This window comes from Mastacembelus armatus, chromosome 18 (assembly GCF_900324485.2).
Source record: "Mastacembelus armatus chromosome 18, fMasArm1.2, whole genome shotgun sequence".
Lineage (NCBI taxonomy): Eukaryota > Metazoa > Chordata > Actinopteri > Synbranchiformes > Mastacembelidae > Mastacembelus > Mastacembelus armatus.
In genome coordinates, this window is record NC_046650.1 from 2837190 (window position 1) to 2855808 (window position 18619).

The 18619-nt window shown below is 39.9% G+C and overlaps 1 protein-coding gene across 14 annotated transcripts in view; it reads left to right on the forward strand.

The window, feature by feature from the left end:
- ablim2 (actin binding LIM protein family, member 2) overlaps positions 1-18619 on the forward strand; it is a 76290-nt gene that overhangs the window by 40542 nt on the left and 17129 nt on the right. For 5 of the 14 annotated variants that reach the window (XM_026317171.1, XM_026317257.1, XM_026317273.1 and 2 more), the window contains exons 3-14: positions 99-282; positions 4278-4390; positions 4646-4772; positions 5059-5152; positions 12103-12190; positions 12774-12832; positions 13315-13356; positions 14239-14316; positions 14453-14596; positions 15708-15740; positions 16910-17027; positions 17413-17697. In XM_026317171.1, coding sequence (XP_026172956.1) covers positions 99-282; positions 4278-4390; positions 4646-4772; positions 5059-5152; positions 12103-12190; positions 12774-12832; positions 13315-13356; positions 14239-14316; positions 14453-14596; positions 15708-15740; positions 16910-17027; positions 17413-17697 — 1365 coding nt within the window. The remainder of the gene's footprint in view (positions 1-98; positions 283-4277; positions 4391-4645; positions 4773-5058; positions 5153-12102; positions 12191-12773; positions 12833-13314; positions 13357-14238; positions 14317-14452; positions 14597-15707; positions 15741-16909; positions 17028-17412; positions 17698-18619) is intronic. The other 9 variants (XM_026317236.1, XM_026317252.1, XM_026317180.1 and 6 more) reach the window with 8 other exon arrangements.

Here is an 18619-nt window from a genome sequence, read left to right on the forward strand (position 1 = left end):
GATTTTGTGTCACATATGTCACACGTCACACCTCTGAACCTCACTGTTCTTTCTCTCTTTTCTCTCCTTCTGCAACCCCAACATGCACTACCAACCAGTGTGTGGTTGTGAACTGGCCCAGGGAGGTTTCTTTGTGCGGCAGGGTGAATACATCTGTACTCTGGACTACCAGCGTCTGTACGGGACTCGCTGCTTCAGCTGCCAGGACTTCATTGAAGGGGAGGTGGTATCTGCCCTGGGCAAGACCTATCACCCCCGCTGTTTCGTCTGCGCCTCTTGCAAGTAAGAAATCAGATGCAAATGATTTAGATGCTTCCTTAGTTGTTTCATTGTAGACTTGAACATTATCTTTGAATTAAGACATTGCTTAGTCTTTGTTCCTATAACCAGAATCACTTGTTGAATCTGCTGTCAAACTTTAAACTTCACCGTTTGACCTAAGTGATAATCCTGATTACTGAAGCTGTGTCTGATAACTTTTGTAAGTAACAATAAGCAATCCACATGTGGTATATTTACATTAATAATATCTGACCTGATGTGTAAATAAGTAAAAAATTGCAAGAGATAAATTAATATACATGTCCCTATATATGAGGTCCTTCACTCAAAGTCAGTATTATAAAGGTCATACAGCAAATTTGAATTTCACATTATATGGGGCTTACTATGGAGAGACTCAGATATGCTGTAAGAAGTAAATGGACTTTCATGCAAAGCTCATGTAATTTCATCATAGTGTTGCACGGTGTAACAACACTAGAAAAGTATCCCAATACCCTGCCATTAAAAAAGGTACAATACCTCGTTTTATACATATCAGTAATTAATAAGAGCTGTATATCATTATATCTATGGCCTGTAAACAAAGCAGACTCACAAAGTGGAATCCAGCATTATTTCATTCATGTAGCCCACAGTCAGGACAAGCCCATGGACCCTGCAAAGCCCATTAGTAAAATATGGTTCAAACCAATGGAGCCAACACGTCCAACTTGGCAGAGCACTTTGCCAATAGATGTACCGACTTGTACAAATAAAGATCAACAGGGTAGTGATTAACAACTGTGATAGGTAACGTTTGCCATTTGTGAAAAGCGACCCTTTTCCTCCATCAGTTTTACAGTAATTTAACTTATTAATGAGTTCATAAGTTTACAAAATTTAATTACAGTACATTTAACTTTTTAACTGTTAACTTACGAATTACCATTTCTGTTGTTTTATGGCGTCTTTTCACATTCTCCACAGCACTGACACTCGCAAAATATTTTTTCTTTGTATTGTATTTAATAAATTCCATATTTTGTTATCTATGAATCCAATACTTCTCCTAATTGTTTAGTTTTTTTCTGTGATTCATTCATTTAGCACAAACTCAAAATTCTAAATACTATCTTTTTAGGAGGAGATATTACTCCAGCACTGTGCATTTTTACACACATCATCAACGACATTGCTCCATACAGGTGCTATTTACAAGTTCATAACTGTATAACCCACATACATGTATAAATAGGCACATGCCACTGCAAGTGAGAGTCATCTTCACCTGTTTCCAGCTTTGAGCATGCTTCTCCTCACTGTCCCATGTTTCTTTGTGTGTGTGTGAGTGTGTATGACCAGTGCTGTTGCTTAGGCCTAGAATGGTAATGGAGCCTCTCACAGGCACAGGAATTTTAAGTGCGTGGTCAGTCAGTGTGGCCACTTAGCCCATTCCCATAGCTAGTGTTAAGTGTCTTTTGAACTGAAGGTGAGTTTTCTGTGTGTGTGTGTGCGAGCGTGTGTTCATTCTATCATACCTCGGTGATCGCTATGTTCAACCTGAGATCAGAATGTTCCAGTGTGGCATTTGAGGTTTGTAATGTGATCGTCAAACTTCTGACCTCTCATAACAAATATCGCTTTTGTGGTGGCAAAACACACAACCTCATTGTGAGATATATAAAAATAGGGCTGAGAGACTGAGTGGGGGAGAAAACGCTTCTGGAGATGAGACACCAGACTCAGCTCTGTGAGTGTGTTTCACAGTCACAGCACTGTATTGGTCATCAATAATTCAATATTCATCTGTCTTTGTTTTTCACATTCTTTGTCTGCACATGTGTGAGCATACACAGACACATGCAGACACATGGATTAATCTACATCTGTGTCCAGCGGTACTGGCATTAAATTATAAAGTATATCAAGAAACACAGATTCTTTCCATTTATATTTCCTGTTGAGCAGGTTTTTGGGTGTTCAGCATGAACAACTATGGCACCAGGTCATAGGACAGGATATCAATAATTTAGGATTGTTTTTTGTTTTTCTCTCTGATCCTGATCTAAGTTATTTATTACTGAGTATCTGCTGATACAGAATCCCATCTAATACGTGTATTTTCCTAGATAATACATTTGCACAGTACACACTTTGAGTACATTCAAACTACTCAAATTGGCAAATTCAGTTCCTCTTAGTGCAGCATTAAATTGAAGTGTGATGAGTAAACCGAGTGTATTCTGTAATTAAAGAGTGTTTATTTTTTAGTTGTTGCATCATATTGGTAGTATGTAACATAGCTCTGTTACTACCACCTGGTGAAATGCTCACATTGCAGCCATTACAAATGAGTGTTTTCCTTTTCTAATTTAAAATGTTTACACACTATAGACATTAAAGCCATATCATGCTGCAAACTGTACTCTGTTTATAACACCTGATGTAAAACAAGGGATCAGGCTTTGGTTTGGCTCAGTAAAACCAGTACCAATCAGGTAAAACATGCCCTGATCAGCCCCAGTCTGGATCGGGACATCCCTCTTACAGAAAAGTAACCAATAATGTGAGCCTCTCCCAGTCTGCTCTGATGTTGTTCTCCCTCAGTAGCTGACTGTGACAGTGTGACAGCAGCTCTAATATCACATTTCCGAGCTGTAGGAAGCAGTACGTGGCAGCCAGTCAGAGCCCTGCTTTGCCAAGGATTCATCATTCCTTCTGTACTTGAATCAGTGACAGCAGTTGTGTTAGAGCAGTGCTTGCAGCCAGGAGACATTAACATTGTTTCATTGTGTTTGTTACATCATTTAAGGAACATAATGTCATTTGGCTGGTGAATGAATATAAAATAAATCAATTAATCTGAATATTTTCTAACAATAGCTTCCACCTCTGAATGTTCAAGCAGAAAATCTAGTATTAGGCCACTATCAGGGTTTTGGAAGTTTTGAGTCATTATTGTATTGTTCTATTTATTCTTTCTTTATGGGCTGCTCCTGTTAGGGGTCACCACAGCAGATCAGTTTATCTGCATGATCAATTTGGCACAAGTTTTATGCAGGAAGCCCTTCCTGTTGCAGGTTGGGACCAACATTTAGACTGCACTGACTTGTGCAACCTCACTGGCTGAGTGTACCATGCCCCTGGTCTTCCAAGGCAGTCTCCCATCCAAGTACTAACCAGGCCCAGGCCTGCTTAGCTTCTGACATCAGATGAGATCGAACACTTGCAGGACGGTGTGGCCGCCATGTTGTATCGCACAATTGAAATCTACTATTTCTCAGGCATGTGCTCATGTCAAAAAATATGCCTTTTTGCAATGACTTCATGTTCTGCAGTCAGGTTACCATGGTGTCCTGAAGATTATTACAAACAGCCTTAGACCAAAACTAAAGTATTTACTTTAATCTAATTCAGGCACACCCTCAGATGTCACCAAGATTATGGACATCTGGTTAGTCCTCTGCTGCTTCTTGTTTTATCCCAGTACATGTACATTCAACAGCTTGAGGAGTTTTTATGGGTGAGATACAAAAGAAATGTAAAATTACCCCGAAAACATTTCAGAATTTTGTTTGGTGGCTAGTCAGTGCTTTTCTTTGGTGGGTCTAAAATCATTTCTACAGCTGAATATGTTCTAATAGCAGTCTGTTACCGTCTGACCTTTTGCTAGATTGTCTAATAATGATCCAATCTTGTGATAAGATCCTCCCTGAGAGCTGCTACATTATTTTTATTATTACTTTATGTCAGATCACAGAAATTATTTAGGTGTGTGAAGTTTTTAGTCATCATTTTGCTGTGAAACCTGCCACACCATGTGTTTAACAGGCACCTTACACAATTTTACATGGATGTTGATAAAGTATTTTATACCCCAAGATGGACTATGTCTTGTTTCAAATTTCTTTTTTTTCTTTTTTTTTTTTTTTTTTTTTCAAAATTGAATATTTATTACAAACTGTCAGTCACAGCCCACGTCTGATGTTCCCTCTGTTTTCTGTTGTTTACAGACAGCCATTCCCAGCCGGCGACCGAGTGACATTTAATGGGAAGGAGTGTATCTGCCAAAAGTGTACCCAGCCTCTCCCTGCCAATAGCCCTGCACCCATACAGGCTGTCCACAGTCAGTTCTTTTATCATGTCTCTCTCTTGTCACTGTCTTAACATAAAGCATGCCAAAGTAAACTTTTGTCATTGCGAACTCAGAGTTGTTACACTGCTTGTTATTGTAATTTTCTGTTCCATCTCCTAAACTGGAATCTTAATGTCATTGGTGTTTTATTGTTCTGCTCATTCAAATCAAAGTCATTTCCAGAGAAAATCAGCTTTAGTATAATTAATCATCAGATGTCCATTTATGTCTCCGTGGTGTGGGCAGATTGCTGTGGCTGTGGGAAGGAGTTTAAGAATGAACAGTCACTTGTAGCACTGGACAAGCACTGGCACCTGGGCTGCTTCAAGTGTAAAGTCTGCAACAAAGTGCTCAATGCTGAGTACATCAGCAAGTAAGTCACTCTGGCTTTGGAAATAGAGTATAACATATCTACTACTTCATTAATGCTATTACCTTGGTGGTAATATGCCATAACTAAGGTCTTTTCATTGTATAGCACTATGTAATATTGAAAAGTGTTAAGTATATGGTATATAAAAAGTGTGAAATGAGTAGCTAGGAGCATTCTAAATACCATCCTCAGACTTACATTGTAAAAATATGCTGTCAGACATAGTGTGAGGAGCTACTTCTGTACTGGATCTGATCTGCTGTCTCACACGGTGTTGTCCTGTCAGGGATGGCGTCCCCTTCTGTGAGACGGACTATCACGCAATGTTTGGCATCCAGTGTGAGAGCTGCAAGAAGTACATCACTGGGAAAGTGCTGGAGGTAATGTTACAGCACTACTGAGTTACATTTAGAAGGAATACTCTGTGGTACCTATTGGCATTTATCATGTATATCATGCCCCTGAGACCCATCTAACAGCGACTCTAGATGGATAAACTGGTGACTTATAGAATGAGAAATAGATAATAACTAGACTAATTGACAATATGAGCAGAGAAATTGTAGATTAGTTTATATCAGAAAGCCTGAATTTGGGCACACAAATATGAAAAGGCATGGAGGGTCTACAGAAAGATGCTGTTGGGTTGCAATTTGGAAAATGTAGGACTCACCCATTTTGTAATTATGTCCATACTAAATTTGTCATAAATCCCCAAACTTATGAAAGTGTGTTATTAACGGTCTCTTTAAGTAGCATTGTTCACACAGCGTCTTACTGTGTTTACTGTAATTCTTTGTCATAGTATATCCTGTTGTTTCCTGTTCTTCATACTACTCATTCTCATATTTCTACTCAGCAGATTCCGGTGTTGACCCCATTTTCCCAAAGCAATAATTAAAATTTCATCAGGCCTTGTACACCACATATACTCATGCATATACATAAGAAAGCTACCCGAGTTTGCACAGATCCTAGACCAGCTCCTTTTGATGTTTAGTGTTTTTAGGCAATGGCATTACCAGTACCTTATGAATAATGCTAGGGATGTTTGTACATGGCAGCTTCCAGCGGCTCTTGGGGTAAACTATGCAGAGACATGCACAAGCCCCCCTGTAGCCTACTATATGTAGGTCCACATAACATAATTAGCTGCTTGCCTTTCTAGCACAGTCTTTCTTGGGTCTTTGTTTCTCCACTCCTGACACCTTACGCCTGCTCATTGTGCTCCTCCCCTATTTCTTGGACCAGTTCAAGGTTTTTGTTTTATGGAAAAAAAGACACATTTTAGCGGACGATCTAGTGAAGAGATGCTGCTAGAATGAATTACAGGTTCACTGCCTTGTGCAGGTGTATTTTAATATGTTGCAATGGCTGTTTTGACTGTTGTGAGGATTGCAACAGTATGCTGTACTAACCAGCCTGTGACAATAGTTTCATGATGTCTTCTGTGGCTCTGGAAGAGCTTTGTCCATTCTGTAGCCTGTCCATTTGAGATTCAGGTACAATTCAGTAAAGTGGAATGTGGTGTTAGTGAAGCAGCCTGTTCTGCAGCAATGGAGGGAACAGTCACAGTTTACTGTCCTTGGAGGAGAGGAAGGAAGCTTTTAGATGGGGCATCTTGGAAGCTCAGAGCAACAGAGCAGCATTATAGGGACAAACAACAACCCCTCTCTCTCTCACTTCCTCTTCTGTTGCTTCTATTCATTATATGATGGACTCGCACATTCTCCCCTTTCATAAACACCTATTAGGTTACTGTGTCTGGAGAGCAGCAGCAACATAAGGAAATGGAATGAGAGCATGTTTCCGTCTTTCAGTGTGTGTGTGTTTGTGTTTGTGTGTAGGTGACATCATCCCTATCAGGTGTGTACTTGGCGTTACACTGTCTTTAGCCAAAGCCAGTCAAGCAAGGCTAAAAGCAACTGTGCCTAAAAAGCGTGTGTGTTTGTCTGTTTTTTGGATATGTGTACTAAGTAAAGAGTAGTCATGTTTGTTTCCTTGAGGCAGGTTTTCCCTTCTGTTTTGTGGACTTTAGGAATGTTAGTGGACCAAATAGATCAACAATTATACAATAAAAAGAACCTTTACAAGGTATCTGCAATGTATTCACACCTTTCCAATGATTGTGTATAGGAAAATGATTTTTAGACAAATCAATAATAATAAAGAAATTGCAATAGCCAGTAAAACCACCAAAATTGTTTCAGAGCTAAGCTTTATTCCTGGCAGCTCAGTGCATATATCTTGCTTTTCTACCAGTTTGGAAGTACTTTGAAATACCTGCAACATTTGCATTTTATGTTGCAGCCTCATACTGGAATTGTTTAAATTAATTTTTTTCTCATTAATCTATACTCAGTGCCACATAATGACCGATTGAAAACAGAATTTTAGAAATGTTTGTAAATTTATTGAAAAGGAAAAAAGGAAATATGACATTTACATAAGTATCCAGATGTTTTGCAACAACACGTGAAAATTAGCTCAGGTACCTCCAATTTCTCTTGACCATTGCTGAGATGTTTCTACTCCCTGATTGGAGTCCACCTGTGGTAAATTAAATTGATTAGACATCACTTGGAAAGGCACACACCTCTCCATAGAAGGCCTCACAGCTGCATGGAGAGCTCAGAGACAGGATTGTAGACAGACACAGAGCTGGGGAAGGCTACAACAATTTTTTGCTGCACTGAAGGTTTCCAGTAGCACAGTAATTCAATTCAATTCAATTTTATTTGTATAGCGCCAAATCACAATACAAATCATCTCAAGGCATTTTACAAAAACTAAAACTAAAAACCCAACAAATCCCTTATGAGCAGCACTTGGCGACAGTGGAGAGGAAAAAACTCCCTTTAACAGAAGAAAAAACCTCCAGCAGAACCAGGCTCAGTTTGGGCGGCCATCTGCCTCGACCGGTTGGGGTGAGTGGATAGAGCAGAGAGAAAAGAACAGCAACAATAAACAACAAATAGACACTGCAGGTTGGTGGGGCCAGTAACTGCACATCAGCAATATACAGCTCCAGGACCAGGGACACCTGCAGAAGGTACAGAGAGAGAGAACAGAGAGAGAGGGAGAGAGCACAAACTAGGGGAGAGAGAGAGAGCACAAGGTTAGTGACATTCAGTAGCCTCCATAATACTCAAATGGAAGAAGTTTGGCACAACCAGGACTCTTCCAAGAGCTGGTCACCTGGCCAAACTGAGCAATCGTGGGAGAAGGGTCTTAGTAAGAGAGGTGACCAAGAACTGATGGTCTGATGGTCACTCTGACTGAGCTCCAGAGATCCTGTGTGGAGATGGGACAAAGTTGCAGAAGGACAACCATCACTGCAGCCCTCCACCAATCTGAGCTTTATGGCAGAGTGACTAGACGGAAGCCTCTCCTCAGTGTAAAACACATGAAAGCTGCTTGGAGTTGGCAAAAAAGCACCTGAAGTACTCTCAGACTGTGAGGAACAAGATTCTCTGGTCTGATGAAACCAAGACCTGTTTGGCCTCAATCCTAAACATTATGTTTGGAGGAAACCAGTCGCCTCTCATCAGCTGCCTATTACCATCCCACAGTGAAACATGGTGGGATCATGCTGTGGAGGTGTTTATCAGCAGTAGGGACTGGGAGACTGGGTAGGGTTGAGGGAAAGCTGAATGGAGCAAAGTACAGAGATATCCTCAATGACTTGGCCAAAGGTTCACCTTCCAATATGACAATGACCCTAAGCACACAGCCAAGTCAACACAGGAGTGTCTTAGGCATAACTCTGTGAATATCCTGGAGTGGCCCAGCCAGATCCCTGACTTGAACCCTGTCGAACATCTCTGGAGAGACCTGAAAATGTCTGTCCACTGACAGTCCCCATCAAACCTGACTGAGCTTGAGAGGATTTGTAAAAAAGAATGGCAGAAAATCCTCCAATCCAGATGTGCAAAGTTTTTGCGTCATACCCAAAAAGACTCGAGGCTGTAATTGTTTCCAAAGCTTCAACTAAGTACTGAGGAAAGGGTCTGAATACTTATGTAAATATATTTCAGTTTTTCCTTTTTAATAAATTTACAAACATTTCTAAAAGTATGACAGTTCTAATTCTGCATATAACTTCAGCTATATTCACCCACTGTACCTGTGGATTCTGGGCTGCACTTTGAAACAGTAACCAAGAAACTGAGCACCCGAAATGTCATGACATTTAGTTGAGATAAAAGAGTCTGCTCTGTCGAGACGTATCAAGTCAATACCTGCAGCATTAGACGAGGCTGAATTGAAACTTGTTTTTTTTTACATCTTTGTTGTGCAGAACTCACTGCTGAAATGCAGTGAGTTATTTATTGCTCTTTCCATGCATCAGCTGTCAGTTAATGTGACGAGGTGATGTGATGCCTCCTTCCTTGGATTTGTTGTTAGGTCCTATGCATAGTCCCAGCAGTGTCATCAAAATGTGGAAACAAAGCACAGTGCAGAGGCAGATTGTAGTGTGGGTTTAAGCAGAGTAAACTATTCCCAGAAAATTTAAACAAGTCCAGGAAAGACTGTTTGTACATTATGTGTTTCAGAAACCTAAAAATACACACTAGCATTTGCTATCTTTTGGGGAAGAAGAAAAGTAAGTTGATGTGTTGTGTTTTTATAGCCAGTAGGTGTACTGAGTGATTTAGACCATGAAAAGCATCAGAGATTTTCCGCACGTGTGTTTGTGCTGTAGCCATGCCTGGCTTACCAAAATGTATTCCAACCTTCTAAGTGAAGCACATCCTTTGCCTGACTGGTTTTTGCAATTGCAAGATGAGGGAACAGGCGGAGCATTAGAGAGAGAATCATTTCAAGGAAGTACATGGTCTGTACCTAGCTGGATAAATAAAGGGGTAGATAAAGCTTGCCTTCACAACCTAACCTGCCCTTACCACTTGTCTACCATGACCCTAGCTTCTTACCACAGCTGTTTCCAAAACCCTAAACTCTGCTAGAGTCTAAATCACAGACCTCAAACCTGGCTGAGTAGCCACAGCCCTGTTCCCAAGTAAAACATCCATTCATTGGCTTTCAAGTTCATCCCCCTTCAAACCCATCCTCAACCCCTCCTCTTCCTTGACTTATCAGTCCTGCAGGACATTGAAAATGATAATTTTCCCCTTATGCAGCCTTGGATTCTGACAAAGGAAGGATTTGATTGCAGTGCTATCTCCTTTCCGGCCTGCTCATACTTTCCGTGTTTGAATTTCAAACCACTTCCAGCCTTTTATCTTCAGGCCTCAATGTTTTTAAGTCATCTTCCTCTTTTCTCTTGGTCCCTGTCTTTTTATCTGTCTTGGATCAGTTCAAATATGAGCTTTTGGCACTGTTTCTATAGCATGCTGACAGTTTTTAAACACTTAACCTTCTTTTTCTCCTGATTATACCAGGATCTGGTCTCCCTGCTCATTTTTGGGCATGGCACGGCTGTAGTTGCACCCTCTCTGCATCTGCTATCCATTTGGTCCAGATATGCATTAAGTAGAGTCTTACCCAAGAAATAGGGTGTTGACATGCTGTTTTCTGATATTGTTCCATACTGAGATGATGCAGCAAAGTGGAAGGACCTTGGAGGGATTGTGCATTAATCACTTCAGTGTTTAAGCAAGATGGGATGCATTTGTGAGGTGGAGATCAGCAGACATCTGATGTTTTGCAGCCAGAGAAAAGGCATGATTTAATCATCTTCAGTCCATTCTTGATCCATAAATCACACATTTTAAAAGATAAAAATTTGCCAACAGAGTGAGCTAATATTTGATTTCAGTGCTGGTTTTGTTGTCACAACAGAAAACGAGGCATTAATACTGAGAAAATAACCACTGGGAAAATGAAATGTTTTTTGGGTTATTCAACAGACTGGGAGATTAATTAAAATAGGGGTTGTTTCTGGATTAATGTTTTAAAGCTGTTAGTTTCAATCTCTGGACTTTCTTGAAAACTTTGGTCAAGAACAGAAAAAACTCTGCAACACCTGCTTCTCATGTCCTCTTGAGCAGAGCTATAAAACTGTCCAAATGCTTTGACGCTTGGCCCCTGAAGTTGAACTTCAAAGTGGTGTTTCAGTTCTTGCATTTTGGACCTGATCTGACTAAACCCATAGAGAACCTATCCAAAGTCAGTAATATTTTATAAACAAAAACACCCAGTCCAGTGGGACCCAAAGACAGTCAGAACAAATCCCAACAGGACCCAGGATAATTAGTCCCAAACAGTTCCTAAAAGAACAACACCAAAACAGCAAGCAACATTGCTGATCCCACACTGGGTCTTGGATAATACCTTAGGACACCTTAAGACCAACCCTCAATGAATTGAGGATTCGTTTTCATCCTCTGCAACCTATGACCCCTTATTAGCCTCTAAATGCCAAGTCATGTAATTACAACTTCAAGTTTATGTCCTGACAAAATGTTCAGCCAGTGCAGACTGTGGAATTACTATGAAGTTTTGTCAAATTTGAGTTGAAAGTTGAATTTGACTATTAATACTAAAGCTGTTAAGATAAACAAACAACAAATTTTTTTATTTTTGCTAGTGACTGTTAAACAGTCACAAGTATATAAGTCTGAAAAAGCAAGTGGATTGTTTGAAAGTCTTGCTCCTTTCTGTGCTCTGAAGACTCACTTCTTAATAGCACAAGTGCTCCACCCTGTGGTTAAATAATTCAATGCAATGTTTCTTTGCCGTCTTTTGTAGCTAGTGGCACTTTAATCAAGGAATACTAATTGGACTCTGAATTACAATTAGCCCAGCTACACTCCTGGGGCTGCCTGTTCCTGCTTCTTCAGCATTTTAATAGGCTAATCATGAATGTCCTAATGAAGTGTGGCTTCAGAAATGCAGAGATTAATGTTCTGTATTCATACACACAAACGCTAAATGACTATGCATCATTTTGTAGTGAGGGTAGTGGTGGGATGGCTAAGTCGCAGTGAAGTTTGAATGTTATTTTGCACAGTGATGAGACAAAGCATACAGAGGCATTTTTATTCCACAAATGTGTTGGACACTCAGCTGTGGATTCAATTGTCAGTGTCTTCTGCTTTCTCTATTGTCCATTGTGCTTAATTTCGTTTGTGCTGCATTGGTTTGTCTTCACTATCGCAGATCATAACTATAACTGAATTTGACTGAGTGAAATGAACACTTCTATAATTTATGAATCCCTCATTTATGGGAGGCCATTTTGCCCAACATTATAGAAATGCAAAATTGAAACTCTTCAGTACCCCATTTAATAACTCCCTAGACGAGGCCAAAGCAACAATAACATGTGCTGCATAGTCCTAACTTTTTCTCATGTGTCTCTTATTAGGCTGGAGAGAAGCATTACCACCCCACATGTGCCCGCTGTGCTCGCTGTGAGCAGATGTTTGCAGAGGGAGAAGAAATGTATCTGCAAGGTAAATACATCTGTGGGGATGTCAGATACCTAGATATCTGATCCTCCCTCTCTTATTCCAGTCCAACATCTATTTTCAGTCTGTTTACCATCAGAACAGTATTTCTGCACAAACCCAATGCATTATGGGTCTTCTCGTTGCTAATAAACCAGAGCTAACAGTTTGGCAAATGAATTTTGTGTTTTACTGCTGCAGTAATTTGTTTCCACTTTAAGGTGAACTGATTTAGTAGCGGAAAAGCTTTCTTACATCATTACCCTACAAACACATCACTGCAACAGATGAGAGAATAAATCATGCAAATCATTTGGAGACGTTTTATGATATTAGAACAATTATGTTGCTGTAAAAAGTTGCTGTGTCTTGTATGGTGTCAACAGTATCATCCATATATGACTTTATTATTGTACTTTCACTTATTATTATTAATAGTTTTTCCTTTGTTAATGCTTGAATGTACAGTTTTGTAGTCAGAATATGATTCAGTGTCATAACCAGCGAACAAGCTGCAGCTGCTGCTAGCAGCAGTGTGAATGTTAGATGTAGGAAGTTATAGCTGCTGTCTTTATCTTTGTCTCTTCAGGATCTTCTATCTGGCATCCTCCATGTAGACAAGCTGCAAAGCAGGAGGAGAAAAGTAAGGTGGGTGTACAAGATATGTGGAGCTGGAACTGAATTAGTCCAGTTTTTTCTCATTTAGTCTTGACCTCTCTGGTGAAATCCACTGAAACCCACTACACTTTTCATAGACTTTTGGACTACTTTCATCATGTCTTAACTGGACAGAAAGGTGCCTCCTCTCATTTTGAATCTCAGACATTTCTCACTGCATTCAGGACAGTACACAGCGGCTACACACCTATATTTTAAGTTTGTTACAAAGTGCACAGACTGCTCTAAAAGTCACCAACTAAAACAAAAAGTCGTCTAGCTTACTTTTACAAAGACAATTTGGCTCCACGGACTATGTAGCTGACCATCAATGAGGAGGGGTTAAACTGACAGTTCAGGTGAAATGATCATTGTTTTACTATTCCATTAGCAGTCCTGCAGCCTCACATCCAATATTTGCCCTTCTTCCATCTCACATCCTCATTCCTCATCATAACCCCTTTCCTTCCCAGAAGCAGGTCCGGATACAGCTCAATGACGTCCCTGAGCAACAGGTTGGTCTTCCCCCCCTCAACCCCTGCACGTCCATCTGCAGCATGGGTTGATCATAACTGCTGACACCTTCCTGCACCCATAGGTCACATACAATAAACACACCCAGTGTTGAAGTCCAGTTTCTCAAGTTGTATGATGCTGACAGATTTGATTGGTCAGTGACTGATGCTGCTGATTATTTGCCTGTGCATGCACAGGGATGGGCCTCAGTGCCTGCATCTGTTAGATGTGTCGTCTGTATCTACAGTGGGTAACACTTACACAGCTTGAACAGACAGAGTGGACCTATCTGACTTGTTTAAAGATAATTATGCAAGATATTAAAAGCCAAAGTTGAATCTTTATTTTAATTTACAGTAGTTTAATTTTTTCAGAGGTAAAGTTCACCTACTGTCTTCAACACGTCTGCTTTTTCGCTAACTTGCTGATTGCTAACATTCAACATGGCTTTATTAACACAGACACTGTACACTGTGCTTGTGTGACTTTAGTGCTGTTATGTTGCTTCTGGTCAACAACATATAACAGCAATGACAGAAAAATATGGAAAGGTTCGGAGAATTGATTGACTGAAGTCCAACAGAATTTAGAATTAAAAAAAATATATATTTGAATGAGTCTCTCCTTCAAAACATTAGCTAGCCGTCGTAGAGTGGAAGTCGACTCATTGTGCTCTTGTTGTAGGACTTGCTGCGTCATTACAGACTGCTGTACATGCCAATGGAGAGTGTTATGTAGTCAGCTAAACTTAAGTGCAAGGAAGGTTTAAATAGGAAGTTAGAACTAAATTTCAAGCATGGAACAATAAAAATACCTAATATTTATCATAACATTGATGCATCCAGTGTATTTAAACACAAATGTCTACATGTATTTTTCAGGTGACTCGGACTTCATCAGAGAGCATCACTTCAGTCCCAGCATCCAGTGCTTCCGGCTCTCCCAGCAGAGTCATCTATGTAAGACTGCACCATCTCTACTCACCACTAGTGGGCAGAAGTGACTTGCATTCTGCTACAAAGTATAGCTCCAGGAAATGTTAGAATAACTGTAGCAGCAAGTCATTTAGAAATGGTTTCTTCTCTCTGCTTCCAGGCGAAACTAGGGGAAGAGATGCTGGACTACAAGGACCTGGCAGCTCTCCCAAAGACCAAGGCCATCTATAACATAGACAGGCCTGACATGTTGTCCTACTCTCCATATGTCAGCTACCCATCTGAGGAGAGACATTACGGAGAGGTAGACAAGACTCTGACATTTTTTGGTTTGTCTGCCTTTTCTCCCTTAAAACTTTATTTCTCTTCCTGTGATGGAAATTTACCAGTACAATTAGGTACTGTGCTTACTGCAGGTACAATAAGCCAAATGTATTGCAAAGGTTTGATATATTTATTTCTAGAATTCACAGGCAACTTCTGTATTTTCTGTTCCCCTGTATTTATTTGAAAGCTGCAGTGCAATAAATTGGATGGATTAGTTCTTCCACCTATATTACTCATAGTGTTTTCTGTTTCTTTGTCATAAGGACATCTTCATGCTGGTACTTCTAAAGACACCTTCTTATAATGAGTGTTTTTAGTATTAGTTTAACTAGAGGCTGTTATTTTGAAATATCAGTCTGCCTGGTACGTTATTTATTGTGCTCCACCATGACACTTCAACCATTCCAAAGTGCCCTTGCTAACAATTAACTGTTAACAAGTCTAACTTTAGACTTGATTGATTTTTATACAAACCTTTTATTAAGCACTTAAGCTTAAAACACCTACTCAAACTTTACACCTTACTTTTTTTGTCTTATAGAACAAAACAAAGCAGCAGCTGTTGATTGATGACATATATACATTTGTTTCTGTAGAATGAAAGTAAATAACTCATCATTTGATCTATAAAGGATTGGTGAATCATTTATTAACTGTTAAGGCTTTCATAAACACTTATAAACCCTTTATGATAGGATTCACAGTTGATTTATCTTATCTTGATTTATCTTATCTTGATTCATATTGATTTCAGTTGAGGTTGCTAACTTCCTTCTGTAGCCTCTTCCTTGTTTGTTTTTCATTTGTCACCTTGCTAACCTGCCATCATCCTCCCTCAGTCTGGCATTGCAGTCCATAACAGCCATCTGTCTTTCAATTGTCTTTATCACAACCTCATCCATTCCTTTGCAGTGCAGTCACAGTCTCACAGCTCTGAGAACGTAAACTAAAGAGCACACAGGCCCATTTCACTCATCTCATCCATCCCACTGACACTAAGAGAGCGCTCACATGGTTGGATGGATTAACTCATATAACTGCATATGAGTTTGTCCTAATCATTGGCTTTCTTCCCCTTTTATTTGCAGTCCCCCCAGCTGCTTTCTCCTACTTCTACTGAGGTAATACAGTGCACTATGTCTCACTGTGGATGTCGCAAACCCTTCATCTGTGTAACATGCTTTGCTGTATGTGTGTGTGTGTATGTTTGTGGCAGTGTGGGCACAAAGGAATTGTATTAATATACTTGGGATGGGCTATTTAGGGCAGTTGAGCCTTTTAAGGTTTTGATTAGAAAAGCTGATACATATACTTACTGTAAATACAAATTCTGATAAATGACAACTTGGGTCTTATGTACATATATAGTCCTGGTTCATGGCCACACATTTCTTTAGCTTTGATAACACTGTACTTACCAAATTGCTGTACTCTGGCAACTTTGCTAAAGTTGCTCAAAGGGGCAAAAAATGATGGATTTTGGACCCCCAAAATGTTTGAAACAATTTCTTAATGGACAGGAAAACTGCGTGTACACCACTATGATTAAATACAGCAGATAAAGACAAATATCAAGCTGTCTGGGTGACAATTTAATTAGACTTTTAAATAAATTCAGTGATTGTGACTATTGATAGTTTTTGCCTGTTGCTTTGAAGACACAATTAGAAATAGATGTTTAAATCTTCAGTTTACCTAATTTTCAACAAAAAATGTATTACATTATCTACCTTGATGCAACTGCTTTCTCCCAAAGAACAGTGTTTACGTTTCTGATTTAGAAACTGAGACTGATTGGCTGCTGTTAAATTTGTAGTGTTTTTTTAGATCTTCCCTTTCACTTGCATGGCATTGGACTGGAGGCAGAAATCTCAGATGATATTTCATAACCTGGACAAATAAAACCAAAACTATCTTTTAAATATGCTACCAAGTATAGTAATAAGACTTTGTGCAATTATAATAAATCTCTTTTTATGGTTTATAGTTGCCTTAATAATGCCTTAGTTGTTTTGTTTTAAATTAACCTAACTTGTGCTTGAACTAACAATAAGTGTATTTCCCTTGACATTTGTGTTATCTTGACGTTATATTTCCTTCAACCCTTTGCCTTGTGCAACATGATTAATCCATCCCATTAAGAATACATCAGAGATGGAGCTTTGCCCACATTCCTGTATGATGCTGTGAATAACAATTGAATCAGTGAATGTTTCTCTCCAGCATGCACAGCTTTGCTTTGTTTTGGTTTAAGTTTTCTTCTATTCAATTTATGTGTTTGTGCATCCAGGGTGATGGGGAGAAGTCACCCCGTCAGAGGAGGCCCTCCAGTCCCAGCTCCAACAGCTCCCTGGGGGGCTACGGACGTTACACCCCATCACGTTCCCCTCAGAATTACAGCCGACCAGGTATCAGCCTCACACACACATACTGTATAACACATAGCACATGATCCATGTAATGCTGTTGTCTAATGAGAACCTGCAAGTTTAAGTATGAATTCCTGAAATATTTAGATATTTAGGATTTTATTACATGGAAATTGTGCAACATTACATGCACTTTCTCTCCCTCCTCTCTCCCTCTCTCAAAAACAAAACAGAACAAAAAAGAAAATGCATAAGATAGAAGATTAAGACATTTAAAATGTTTTAAGGCTGTGTTATATATCTGCTTCTAAACACATTGTAGAATGTAAACTCCACCAACATACTAAAACTCCCAAACATTGGACATTAATAATTTTATATATAGTGACTAAACATGTATTGTGTAATCTGATCGGACATTCAGGGACAGAAGTATACCTTGGCAGTAGATACAGCAGCCAGGACTGTGACTCCAGTTCTCTTCCTGTGCCCCGAACCCTCATGGGTGGCATTAAGAATGCCTCCACCTGGGCCCGGCACTCATCCTCCCTCCCTGTGCACTATTCTGGTGGTGCTGAAGGGAGTGGTGGTAGTGGTGGTGGCAAGTACTCGCCTCTACCAGCAGGTGGCAGTGCAGGTGTGTCGCTACATCTAAACCCAACAACCCTGGCCATGTTGCAGCAGCACAACTACATCCCTTACTTCAGAGGTATCAAAGCACGCAGAGACGAAGACCTGATCCAATACAGACACTGGACAAATTGCTGAAATAAATACTGTTGTCAAACATTAAACAGAAACATGAACCTGCAACATTCTGAGAACTACTATTAAAGCTAACATTTGATATTAGCCCAAAATGTAGGATTTCCAAGGTGTTGTCCAATTGGAATGAGTGTTGCAAACCTTGGACTTAAGAACAAAAACATGAACCTTTGGATAAAAACTAGTTTGACCACAGCAGCAGGGTGTCAGTCCGCTCTGTATTTGACTGCGATCAAAGGTCCTAAAGAATGGAGTGCAGTGATACAACCAATGAACTGACTTCACTTGGCATGGGTTGTGGTTAAGCACCAAATTAACCATGTGTTGAAAACTTTCACTTGAGTCTTTGGGTTTGTCGGTTCACCATGGACCAATGAGTCATAATAGGAAACAGAATGTCTGATTGGTGTGCCCTGCCTTTGGGTCTGTAACTACTGTTTGATCATTCATGAAGGATTATTTTCTTTAATTCTTCAGCTGAAGCCATGAAACTGCTCATGCTATGCACGATACCACATGTCCCTGAAATCAACATCACAGACCAGTACTATGCACATTCCTCTTTTACACTATAATGCCTGCAGAAAGGTTATCCAACCACCTACCTTTGCTTCATCTCCTCCCCATCCTTCTTGGTCTCCCTCGCCCCCAGGGTTCAAACAGGATCCCCTACCTGACCCTAAACCTAGGACATCCCTGCATCTCAGTTTACCTCCTCCTAATGGTAACACTGGTAGTCTTTCTCCTCTTTGTGTCTCCTTCTTCTAGTGGAATGGTTAGGTTTTGTGATGTTGTTGTCCGGTATCGTGATTGTGGTCAGGTTTCATGAAGCACATCAAGGTACAATAGATTTGTAGGACCACTTG